General features: G+C 33.7%; 1 protein-coding gene across 12 annotated transcripts in view; it reads left to right on the forward strand.

The window, feature by feature from the left end:
- Window positions 1-12,857, forward strand: part of SWT1 (SWT1 RNA endoribonuclease homolog) — a 93,788-nt gene that overhangs the window by 24,152 nt on the left and 56,779 nt on the right. For 10 of the 12 annotated variants that reach the window (XR_003679385.2, XR_003679386.2, XM_028488440.2 and 7 more), the window contains 5 exons: window positions 627-677; window positions 1,975-2,068; window positions 8,811-8,956; window positions 10,574-10,737; window positions 12,451-12,589. Coding sequence is in view for 10 of the 12 variants with exons in the window: in XM_028488440.2 (XP_028344241.1) it covers window positions 627-677; window positions 1,975-2,068; window positions 8,811-8,956; window positions 10,574-10,737; window positions 12,451-12,589 (594 nt within the window). In the remaining 2 variants the exon portion in view is untranslated. The remainder of the gene's footprint in view (window positions 1-626; window positions 678-1,974; window positions 2,069-8,810; window positions 8,957-10,573; window positions 10,738-12,450; window positions 12,590-12,857) is intronic. The other 2 variants (XM_024133790.3, XM_028488443.2) reach the window with 1 other exon arrangement.

Here is a 12,857-nt window from a genome sequence, read left to right on the forward strand (position 1 = left end):
TGCATCGGCAGGCGGACGCGCAACCACTGCGCCACCAGGGAAGCCCTAATTATTTTATTTTTATAATTAGGTAAAAATAATTAAAAGCAAAAATAAAGTTATCTGACACCTTCCACATGAAACATTTGTTCCATCATTTTTGTATTTTCTTTTATTATATTTTTGTTGAATCATTTATCTGCCAAATATTTGTACCAGACACTTCTAAGTGTTGAGGTTGCATCAGTGAATGAGACATACAAGGCCTGCTATTGAGAAGCTTTAATTCTATTAAATGTTAAAAATCATATTAACTATAATTTATACAGAATTTATTTTGGTGTTGAATGTGAGTAGAGGTCGTTGCTGTTGAAGTGCCATTTAAGCTGAGTCTTAAGTAATAAATGTATGCTACTTAAGGAACACATGATATAAGCATATATTGGGCCAAGTGTTCCATATAAATTTTCTCATTTAATCATCCTGTTAAGCAGTTTGTCCATTATTACATGTCCAGTATGTGGGAAAGCAGGGATTCAAACCCAGATCAGTCTGTTTTCAGAGTCTGTTTTGTTCACTTTTGAATAGTACCTGAGCAGGTGCTCAAAAATATTTGTTGATAAAATATTTCATAAATATTCTTGTAGTTTTAGGTATATCTTCCAGGCCCATGTGTCCTAGAAAAAGTGACAGAACAGGTAATCTTGAACTTTGATACCTTTAGAGCATGTACTGTAGGCTTTAAACATCCTTTTTTTGGTCAAATTGAATTACTAAAGTTAACCAGTGATTTTGAGCTGCCCATTTTGCATTATTGTGGCATTTACTCTGTGAGCTAAAAGAAGGAAAATTGGCTGCTATAATATATGTCTGTCTGGCTGGCTGGTTGTCTGATTAAAGAACTGAATCACATCTCCCTAAGGCTCATGCTGTGAGATCAGTTGAGTTCTGCCTAGATTTCACCACGAGATTGCAAGACCCCAAAGAGCTTGTCTTTTGAATGCCCAATTACCTAGCGTAGGCACCTGGTGCAAATTAGACCCTATATAAATATTTATTGAATGCATGAATGAATTTTCTAATTTGAAAGTTTAGAGGACTAAGTAACTGTAGGCTAAAAGTTGAGGGGAAAAAAGGTTATAATCTGGGAACAAAGTTGAGGCTCCCTGTCCAGTACATCTTGAATTTCAGTGTGTAAGAGAGTTGCCAAGGGCTTAAATCAATCTTTGGGTCCAGGCTCCAAAGAGTCTTATCCAGAAATGGGTCTGGGTAAGTACCCCAGGGAGTTCTGAGGCAGGTAGTGTAAGGACTTATATAAGAAATGCTGTCTTTGGTCCTATTCCTACATATTACATTATTTTCACAAAAAACCAAACTTACTACATGCTTTAAGGCTTGGAGAATGCTAGAGGACACTCTGTCAGCCACATATTAGCATTTGTTAGAAATTACTTTTTGTATTCTTTGCCTAGCGCCTGTGTTGCCTTCTCGTGTACATCTCTCTCTAAATGTTATTGCTTAGAGTTTAAGAAAAAGCAGACACATGAAGGTGGTTCTGTTGCTGGCAGAACAGTTGCTTATAATTTTACAGACCTCTTTTAAGTTGTTAATTTTAAGCATGATGTAATCATATAATTTACTTATGTTAAGTCACTAAGGGACTGAAGTGAGACTAGATTCATAGCTTTTGGTTTCTAATATGGCATTTAACCTACTGATCAGATTTTTTCCATTGGGTTTATTAATAGGCATATCCTATTCCATTTTACTGATAGTAGCAAACTAATCAGTTTATTAAACCCACAACTATATGCTGCCTGAATTCTAGATCCAGAATTTTCAAGGCATTGTTTTTGTTGTGTCTTATCTTCCTCTTCTTATTTAACAAGTTTTCTTTCTTTTAGATGATTTGATTTGTAAATATGGCCTAGATTATTCATACAGTTCCCACATTTTTAGTGTGCTTATTGATTGTTGCTTTTACTAAATTTGCAGATGGATTCAGTGATGAGAACAATGATGATCGTGTATTAAAATGCTGTCTTCAGTACCAAGAATTATTCCCTTGTTCTCTTGTTATTTTGTGCACGTGAGTTTCATGATCATTTTACTCTTTTTTTAAAAGTAGCGACTTATATTAAAGAATTTTTTAAAGTCATATGTGTCCCCCATACCAAGATGAAAAACATACATACTTTTCTAAATCTGCCAGTATGTTCAGTTATATCTCACATTCTTATAATGTGCAAGCTATAGAAGAATGAGATTTGAATCTCATGGTTTCATTTCAACTTAATTTATTTGATATTTGGAAAACTTTTGAAAAAGCAGGGAAAGTCAGTTTAACATCCCCAAAAAATAGAAATAAAAATCTGACATTTTTGATCATGAGGCAGGAGAGTTAATTAACTAATTAATTAATTTGTGGAGAAAGGCTAAGTTATGTTTCAGTTATATCCTTGATGCCTGTGATAGAGTTAGAGTTGGAATTTTGGATCTACCACTGAATCAGCTTTGTGACCTTGGAAAGTTGCTTAATGTTTCCTCATGTGTAAAATCTAGGGAGGATAATAATACCTGCCTTTATAAGGTTATTGTGAGTATTTAGTCAGAAAAAATATATATATGACTTAGAAGAGTGCCTAGCACATAAAATTATCTCAATAAGTTTTTTCCTCCTTCTCCCTTCCTCATTCCATTCCTTCATTCCCAACTAATGTATTCATAACTTAGTTCTAAGGTAAAAGTATCATAATGTTAAGCAAAATTGTATTCATCATGTATGAGAAAAGGCTTTAAAGGAACTGATAAGAGCAATTTTAATTTGCAGTTTTAGTCTGAATTGTATTCACTGAAAAATGGACTTTTTACAGTTTCATGATCATGCCTAAGTTCTCTGAAATGGAGTGATTATAGAAATGAATAGCTGTAAGATTTTTCTTGTAGGGGGGCTTGGTCAATTATCATTTTAGCTGTGTTCAAAGATAATGTTATTTTTTTATATTAAAGGAAATATTAGAGATTTCTATCTCTAGTTTCAAATTATTTTTTAATCTAGGACATAATATATCATGTTGGAGTTTGTTGAAGGCTGAAATAGAATTAGTAATATGTTACTCATTTTGAATTTGAGATAAACTAAAATTGAGAGATAATTTTTATATAATTGTTATTTTTTTTAGTTCAACTTAGAATGAAAATTAAATTGGTGCGATTTTATCAGTTCTCCATTATTTCTGCAGTCACTGTTTTGGAATTAACAGATGTAACAGTTTTTAGTGAAATGAAAATTTGTAGTCAGACTTTACTTTTTTTTTTTTTTCTTATGTGGTACGCGGGCCTCTCACTGTTGTGGCCTCTCCCGCTGTGGAGCACAGGCTCCGGATGCGCAGGCCCAGTGGCCATGGCTCACGGGCCCAGCCGCTCCGCGACATGTGGGATCCTCCCGGACCGGGGCACGAACCCGCGTCCCCTGCATCGGCAGGCAGACCCTCAACCACTGCGCCACCAGGGAAGCCCCCAGACTTTACTTTTAACTGACATCATCAGGCGAGCCTGTTTTTCATATTTATTTTTTCCTATAAAGTGTGATAATCATACTGTGTTAAGTCACACATACTTAATGTGAGGATACATTTATATTACTTAAACGGATGATGATTATAATAATAATAACAACGGTGATTAGGAGAACCCTTCTATAAACACTATATACTATACCTCATTCTAAGTGCTTTACTCACATTTGCAATCCTAAATATGGGCCAGCAACCCCCAGTTAATATTTCCAGTCCACATCTCTCTTCTAAAGTCTCGACTAGTATATTCATCTACTTATTCGATATCTCTGTTTGGATGTCTCATAGACATCTGGAACCTACCATCTCCAAAAATGAACTCCTGGTCTTTCCTTCTAAACTGTTCTCCATCTGAATAAAAAGTGCCATCTTCCACCCATTTGCTAAAGCCAGAAACCTAGGAGTCATTTTTGATTCCTGCCTTTCCTTCGTAACCTACATCCAGTTAAATAGCAGGTCTTGTATGGTCTTCTTTTCTTTGTCTATTCTGCCACCATCCGATGTCAAGTGATGTTATTTTTCCTGTTCCTTTTCTGCTCTAAGACCCATTATGCTCTCTACTTCAATACTTACTTTCCATTTATTTTTCAAAAAGTAATAATGGTATTTTTAATTTTTAAAAAGTTTCATTATGAAGAATTTCAACAACTTTCGAAGTGAAGAAGAGTTAATAAACTCCTAAATAGTCAGTTACAACAATTATCAAGATTCTACCATTCTTCTGTTATCTATATTTCCATCTACTCCCTGTCCCCCTATATGATTATTTTTATACAGTTCTTTTTATTTTAAGGGAAAATGTATAATATTAAAATGCCCAAATCTTAACTATACAGTGTTGACAGTGGATACCCTGGTGTAGCCCACATCCCTCTTGATACATAGAATATTTCCATTACCCCAGAAAATACTCTTCATGCCCCTTTTATGCTCTTTTCCTAGGTTCTTAAGGTGGATGCTTAGATCATTTTTGAGACTGCTGTAAATTTCCCTTTAAGCACTGCTTTAGCTGCATTCCACAAATTTTGATATGTTGTGTTTTTATTTTCATTCAATTTAATATATTTTATAATTTTCAGGAATTCCCTGGCAGTCCAGTGGTTAGGACTCAATGCTTTCACTGCCGGGACCCAGGTTTGGATTCGATCTCTGGTCGGGGAGCTAAGATCCTGGAGCCATGCGACGTGGCCAAAAAAAAAAAAAAAAAATTATAATTTTCCTTATAACTTCCTTTTTGACCCATAAGTTATTTAGATATTTGTTGCAATTAATTCCAAATATTTTCAAAATTTCCAGTTATCTTTTGTTATTGATTTGCTCTTTCATTCTGTTATGACTTGAGAACATAATTTATATGATTTCTGTTCTTTTAAATTTGTTAAACCTTGTTTTATGGCCAAGAATAAGGTCTAACTTGGTGAATATTTTATGTGCACTTAAGAAGAATGTATTCAGCTCTTGTGGGTAGAGTATTCCATAAATTTTAAATAGGTCAGTTTTGTTGATAGTGTTGTTCATGTCTTCTATAACCTTACTAATTTTCTGTCTACTTGTTCTATGATTACTGAGAGAGGAGTATTCAAATTCCGAACTGTAATTGTGGATTTGTTTACTTCTCCTTTCTGTTCTGTTTGTTTTATTTCATGTATTATGAAGCTCTGTAGTCAGAGGCATACACATTTAGGATTGTCTTCTTGGTGAATTGATACCTTTCTCATTATACAGTGTCTCACTTTGTTACTGATAATATTCCTGGTTCTGAAGTTTTCTTTGTTTAGTATTAATATTACTACTCCAGTTTTGTTTGCTTAATATTTATATTGTATATCTTTTTCATCCATTTACTTTTAACCTATCTGTGTCTTTAAATTAAAGTAAATATTTTGTGGATAGCATGTAGTTGGTACTTTTCTTTTTTTCCATTCTGACAATTTCTGTCTTTTTAATTGATGAGTTTCTATTATTCACAGTTAATTGGTTGGATCAGAATCTACCATTTTGCTAATTATTTTCTATTTGTTCAGCTATTCTTTTCTTCCTTTTCCTTTTTTTTTTTTTTTTTTGCTTGGATTAATTGTGGTGCCATTTTATCTCCATTATTGACTTTATACCTTTTTGAAAAAACTTTTTAATGGTTACTTCAGTGTTTATAATATACAGCTTTACTTGATCAAAGTCTACCTTTAAATAATACTATATTGCTTCATGTGTATTGTAAGGATTTTAATATGCTTCGAATTTCTCCCCCTGTCCATTTTTGCTATCATTGTCATATATATATTTTAGAGAAACAATAAACACAATGCTTTGCTAATATTTTTGCTTCAGCCATTTACCATCTAAAGCAATTTAAAATAAAGTGAATATTTTAATCTTGCATTCCATTTTTAGCACTCTTCATTTCTTTTTTTGGATCCAAGTTTCTGTCTGGTGTCAGATTTCTGGTCATATTCATTTTGCCCAAACAACTTTCTTTGACATGTTAAATCTGTTGGCAGTGAATTTTCTGGTTTTATTTGTCTGATAGTGTATTTATTTATTTATTTTTGAAAGATATTTTTACTGGATGTACAATTCTGGGTTGATTTTTTTTCTTTTTCTTTTTCTTCTGGTATTTTAAAAGTGTCACTCCATTTTCTTCTAGCTTGTTTGGTTTCTGATGAGAAGTCTGCTGTAAATGTTGTCTTTTTCCTCTGTGTGTAATGTGTCTTTTTTTTTCCCCTCTCATTGCTTTCAAGACCTTGTCTTTTGTTTTTTTAGCAGTTTGTTTTAGCAGTCTTTAGCAGTTATGGCCAGTTGTTTGTGTGTATGTTTGTGGTAGAGGAGAGGAAATTATCCTGCTTGATATTCTCTGAGCTTCTTGGATCTATGGTTTGGTGTTCATTTTTAGTTTTGGAAAATTCTCAGCCAAATATTTCTTCAAATATTTCTTCTGCCCCATTCCTTCTTTTCTCCTTCTGGTATTACAGAATTACATTGTAGTAGTCAGCATCCATGATGACTCCAGTGATCCCTGCCTCTTAGTACTTTTTGTTTGTTTGTTTTTGTTTTTTCTTTTTTCTTTTTTTTTTTTGGCTGCGCTGCATTGTGAGATCTTACTTAGTTCCCTGACCAGGGATGGAACCCAGGCCCCCTACAGTGGAAGTGCAGAGTCCTAACCACTGGACTTCCAGGGAATTCCCTGTGCCTCTTAGTATTAATGCCCTTGTGTAGTCCTTTCCTACATTGTACCAGGATTGGTTGTCTGTGTGACACATAGCATGCATCAGAAGCGATGGTATGTCACTTCTGAGATTAGGTTATAAAAGACTGGGAATTCCTTCTTGGGCACTCTTTTGTTTCTTCCATCTCTCTTGGATCACTTATTGTGGGGAAGCAAGCTCCATGCTGTGAGGAGCCCTGTGGAGAGGACCACATGCTGAGAAACTGAAGCCTCCAGACAAAAACCAATGAAGGGCTACTCCCTGCCAATAGCCACATGAATGAGCAGCAATTAAATCTTGAGATGACTGCAACCCCAGGCAATAGCCCACTTCACCTTTGTGAGAGACCGTGAGCCAGAACCATTCAGTAAAGCTACTCTCAGATCCCTGACTCTTAGAAGCTGTGTGAGATAATAAATGTTTTTTCAAGCTGCTAAATTTGGGGGATTAATTGTTACACAGCAGTAGACAACTAATACATGCATGTATATTGGACCATTTGATATTGTCCAACAGCTCTTATGTATTTTTTTAACCTTTTACTCTCTTTTTGTTTCAGTTTGGATAATTTCTTTTGACCTGTCTTAATGTATGTTGTTTCTTTCCTCACTTGTGTTGAGTCTGTTGAGGAGCCTGCTGAAGGCATTCTTCATTTCCATCTGGTTTTACATGCTATTCACCTTTTTCATTAGAGCCTCTAACAGATTAGTCAAAATTATTTAAAATTTCCTATCAGATAGCTTCAACATCTGTGTCATGTCTGAGTCTGGTTCTGTTGATTGCTTTGTCTTTTGGCAGTATGTTGCTTTTTTTTCTGGGCAGAATTTATATGCAGATTTTAGGACTCACCTTCTCTGTGGTTTCCTCCCTTCTTCAGGTTCCCCCTTAACTTTCTATATGCTCTGGCCAGTCCTGAACAGTGCCTTCTGACATTTCAAGCCATAAAGGCTGTGGCTTTCTGTTGTAAGGCATTGATGAATTGGGGAATACCCTCAGGCAAAAAGATAGAAAATTGTGGCTCTTACCAGTGCAGCATCTGCTTCCTGAATGTAGATTCCCCTCCACCTTCTGCCTACATTTGATTGCCTTCTAGTGCCTTCAGATAGGGTTTTTTGGCGTTGTCTTTTTTTGTTGCTTTTGGTCCAGATTTTCTAATTCTTGTTGTGGGAGGGTTAGTCTGACCGAGCTACTTTGCCATCAACAAAAGCTGGAAGCCTACTGGTTGCAAGAACAACAGTTTGGTAAACACAGATCTGATCATGTGATTTCCCCATTGAAGCCCTTAAATCTCTTTCCATTTATTAATGTTCTTGCCTTTCTCTGTAGCCACATAAACTGGTCTCATGCACTATGCTCTAATCATACTGGCTCTTTCAGCAAATAGCAAATTCACATCATTTGTCTTATGCTCACTCTAAGTAAATTTATAATTGCTTACCCTGTGTAAATTATTTATCTTATTATGGCTCTCTATGTTTATCTTGGGATGATCATATTCTTGTGTTCAAGTCCATCTCCCACTTACCAGGTATAACTTTGGACAAGTTACTTAACATTTTTATACCTCAGTTTCTTTCTTTCTTTTTTTTTTTTTTGGCCATGCCGCATGGCTTGTGGGATCTTGGTTCCCTGACCAGCGATTGAACCCAGGCCCTCAGCAGTGAAAGTGTGGAGTCCTAACCAGTGGACGCCTAGGGACTTCCCATACACCTCAGTTTCTTATGTGTGAAATGGGGATAAAAATTAGTACCACTCCTACCTAAGAGGTTTGTTGTGAGAATTAAATGGATTGATATATATATAAAGTGCTTAGAACAGTGCCTGGTACCTGGGAAACATTCAATATATAATAATAATTATTATTCTCAAAAGCTCAGGTGATTTGATTCTAGTGTATATTTATTTATCTTCTATATTAAAAAAATTGTTATTGTTTGTTAATATATATGCTGAGAATCACCAACCTCTGATTAGATTCCATGTGTCTTTAGTTGCCATGTGATTTATCTTATAAAAAACAAAATATTTTTTCCTCCTAACCCAACCTTAGGGATGATAGAAATTTAAGAAACAAAGGCCTAATAAGTGGTGTGAAGTCACTCAGTAAAGAAGAATTGAGTGCAGAATTATTAAACTTATCTCTGAACACAGTTGTATGTCATCAGCCTTGTATATCTAAACAACAATTGAAAGCAGGTAGTATTCTTACTACAAATAATTAGAAATATATCTTATTTTATATACTAAGAATATTGATAACAGTTGGAATTAATAGTAAATTTTTATTTTGTACATTGAAAGTAACATTGTTTGGAGTATTTTCTGGCACAAATGGTAGAGATGAATGAATATTATAATGGTAATCCAAGAGAAAATATAACATTATTGCCTTCTACATATCTTTTATAAATTAATTTGAATTTTTGTCTGTTACACTCACATACATTTTTATATATTTATAATCCCTGTGTGCATCCTATTTTTTACCTCAGAGTATACCTTTTAAATTAATAGTAGCTACAGGAAATATTCATTTGAGGTAGAGAGAAATTTTTAGTTTATTTTAAAAATTAGTTCCATATTCATAACTTTCTATTAATACAGCAAAAACTCAGTAATAGAGAAACTTGAAGGACTCTAGTAATAATTTTTTTAAAAAATTTGAACGAATATTTAAGAAAGCTAAAGGCAATACTGCTGTTTTATCTCTTTTTTTCCACCAGAATAATCTGTTCTATGGCTTGATATTTGTTGAAATATATTAAATGTTACATAATTTAAAAATACATCCCTCCATTTCCCTCTGTGGGAAAAATAATTATTGAAGTCTCTAAAAGCGTTTGTATATGCTTCATGTATACATATATCACATGCTACTTATTTGACCTTTTTGGTAATAAAATTTCTTTTGTCATAATGTTCAAAATGGCATTTAGAGAGAGTAACAGAATATTCTAGTTTACAGTTTTTCAAGGGAAACATGCGTTTGGTTTGCCCATTATATTACTGTCATTTTAAATCCTTGGTTTGTATTTGTAGAGATAAGCCCCTTAATACATTGAATTTTGCCATAAAGAAATTGCAGTTGTTTGCAGGTATCAAAGTAATAATTATATTGAAATAATATCAATTAAAATAATCAAAACTTATTTTAGAAGGGGAAGGCATAAAGGTGGTTAAGTCAGAGCTTTTAGTCTTTTCAAAGCAATTTATTGATGTGAGTTGCGATTGGAAGAATATATTATCTTTGGAAGAAAACACATTTTGATCCATAGTTCTTTGTTTTCTATTATAAATAGATGCAAAGCATTATTTTAATTTTTACTTTTTATGAAAATAATAAAATTTAAATTTTGGTTAAAATATCACACTCATTTCTCAAATTTCTATTTTAGTAAAAACATTTCGTCTCCTTTTGTCAAAAGATAAAGCTTTTGCTAATGTGATATATTTATGTTGAGTCTAAAACAACTATACTAGAAATAAATGTTTCTAAATACTGTTTTATTTTTATTTTTAAAATTATTTATTTATTTATTTATTTATTTTTGGCCGTGCCACACGGCTTGCGGGAGTTCCTCAACCACGGATTGAACCCGGGCCACGGCAAGTGAAAGCCTGGAATACTAACCGCTAGGCCACCAGGGAACTCCCATGAATACTGTTTTAAAAATAAAGTATTCATTTGTTTTTTAGGATCAAATACTAACTATATCCATTAAATGTTTATTATTTATGGCCAAATACTAATTATATATGTAAAATATTTACTATTAGTGTCCTAAATAAAGCCTGTAACTATTTGTTTTAAAGAAGCAACACCTTTAGAGAAGAGCTGTGAGGAGGAATCTACAAACTCTGGACTATGCATTCTACTTGAAAGCATTGTATCTGATCTCGAAAAATCTCTTGGAACAGCTTTATCTTCAATATTAGAAACAGAAATGAAAATTGCTTTTGGAAACCTTTGGATGGAGGTGATTATTTCAACTCTTAGTTGAAAATTTCCTTTTTTTTTTAAAAAGAAGATGTTGGGGGTAGGAGTTTATTAATTTATTTATTTATTTTTGCTGTGTTGTGTCTTTCTTCATTTCTGTGCAAGGGCTTTCTCTAGTTGTGGCAAGCGGGGGCCACTCTTCATCGTGGTGCGCGGGCCTCTCACTATCGCAGCCTCTCTTGTTGTGGAGCACAGGCTCCAGACGCTCAGGCTCAGTAGTTGTGGCTCACGGGCCCAGTTGCTCCGCAGCATGTGGGATCCTCCCAGACCAGGGCTCGAACCCATGCCCCCTGCATTAGCAGGCAGATTCTCAACCACTGCGCCACCAGGGAAGCCCGAAAATTTCCTTTTTATTGCTAAAGATTTATTACCTTATTTTAAGAAATATTACTTATATACAATGTGTAAGCTTTATTGTAATAATCTACATCACATAATATTTTTTTCTTGAAGTTTTTGGAATAACTCTTTGAAAGCTAAGTGTTGGGCATTTCCTAAAGATTAGGACTATATTTTATCATTCTTTTTTTTTGAATTTTATTTTATTTTTATAGAGCAGGTTCTTATTAGTTACCTATTTTATACATATTAGTGTATACATGTCAATCCCAATCTCCCAATTCACACCACCACCATCACCCCCACCCCCCCTCTTCCCCCCTTGGTGTCCATATGTTTGTTCTCTACATCTTATCATTCATTTTTTTCAGTGAACAAATATTTATTGTGTGTCTACAGTGTGTCAGACACATTGCCTCCATGGAGCTTAAATTGAATTCAGAAAACCTCTCATTTTAAGTTTATTTGAGTCAAAATGTCTAGTATAGGGAATGACCTTAGCAATATGTTTTCAGAAAGAGAAGTTAAATGTTGGCTTATGTCATGTAAATATGAGAATCAGAGTATAAATTTGATATTAGTAAAATATTTTGAATTTTCTTTAGGTTCACATCTTTTCTGCAGTCAGTAAAACACCACTTTGGCAATAGTGGCCTTTTTAGTTTAATGTTTGTTTGCTATTCACATTTATCATTAGCAGAAACTTTGTTTCCCATAAATTGTATCTCTTCCCAATATTCATTGAGATTCTAATATTTGCCAATGTGGCTTGATTATATTATCAAGTGTTGAACCAAGATGATGAAGCATGATCAGATTCTTCTAGGAAGGTTGACGTAAATTAGATTTCATAATAGAGTCTAGGAAAGTCATTGCATGTGAACAATTCAGAAAAGGATGTGCTGACATCTTGTAGTACTAAATGATCAATCTTCTTTGTAAACATGTCTTTACAAGAGTGTAGCAAGTGTCAATTATAGTTGACAATTTTTTTCTATATAGATTATTTTCTCTAGTTTTATGAAATAGATTGATTTCCTCATAGAAGTGACCCAGTTGAAAAGTAGATCGACAACTTTTGCTGATTAGAACTATGCTTCCTCTGATTAGAACTGTGTTTTCTTTTTGCACACATAGTTTCTGAAGCTATAAGGATTAATACTAATATGAATTTTACAAAAGCAATTTGCAGTGGAGTTAGCATTTTAAGATTGTGATTGGCGTTTAATAAAACATCTTTTAGTTTAAAAAGAATTCAGCTATGTTTTGCCTGGAAATACATTTAGGAATTCCTAAATAGGTACTTTTAAATAATAGGAATAATAAGTGAATCAATGATGCTATTTTTTTCTAGGTGCTGTACTTGAAACCACCATGGACTCTAATACATTTATTACAGTGCTTTAGAAAACATTGGTTGGCTGTATTTGGATTAGTTATGGAAAAGAACTTGCTTTTAACTGTTGAGAGCCTATATGAAAATCTCTCTAAAGGTTTGAATCTTTTATCTTGTCTTTGGAAGTGTTGTATTAAAGTCAGACTAATAGATATACTCCATGGAATGTGAAGATGAATTAATAAGAGATTTGTCAATTAGTTCTTAACCATTTATACTTCTAATTTCTTAAGGAAATTTATGGCAGCTGGATGAATGGATGCAGTTCTAGAGCTTGTAACTGTTAATTGTATCATTGTTGTCCTGGATATTGTGAATATATAATTTTTAATAATGTTTGAAAACTTTTTAAAGTTTATTTAGGT

The sequence above is a fragment of the Physeter macrocephalus genome, chromosome 4 (genome assembly GCF_002837175.3).
Source record: "Physeter macrocephalus isolate SW-GA chromosome 4, ASM283717v5, whole genome shotgun sequence".
In the NCBI taxonomy this organism is placed as follows: Eukaryota; Metazoa; Chordata; class Mammalia; order Artiodactyla; family Physeteridae; genus Physeter; species Physeter macrocephalus.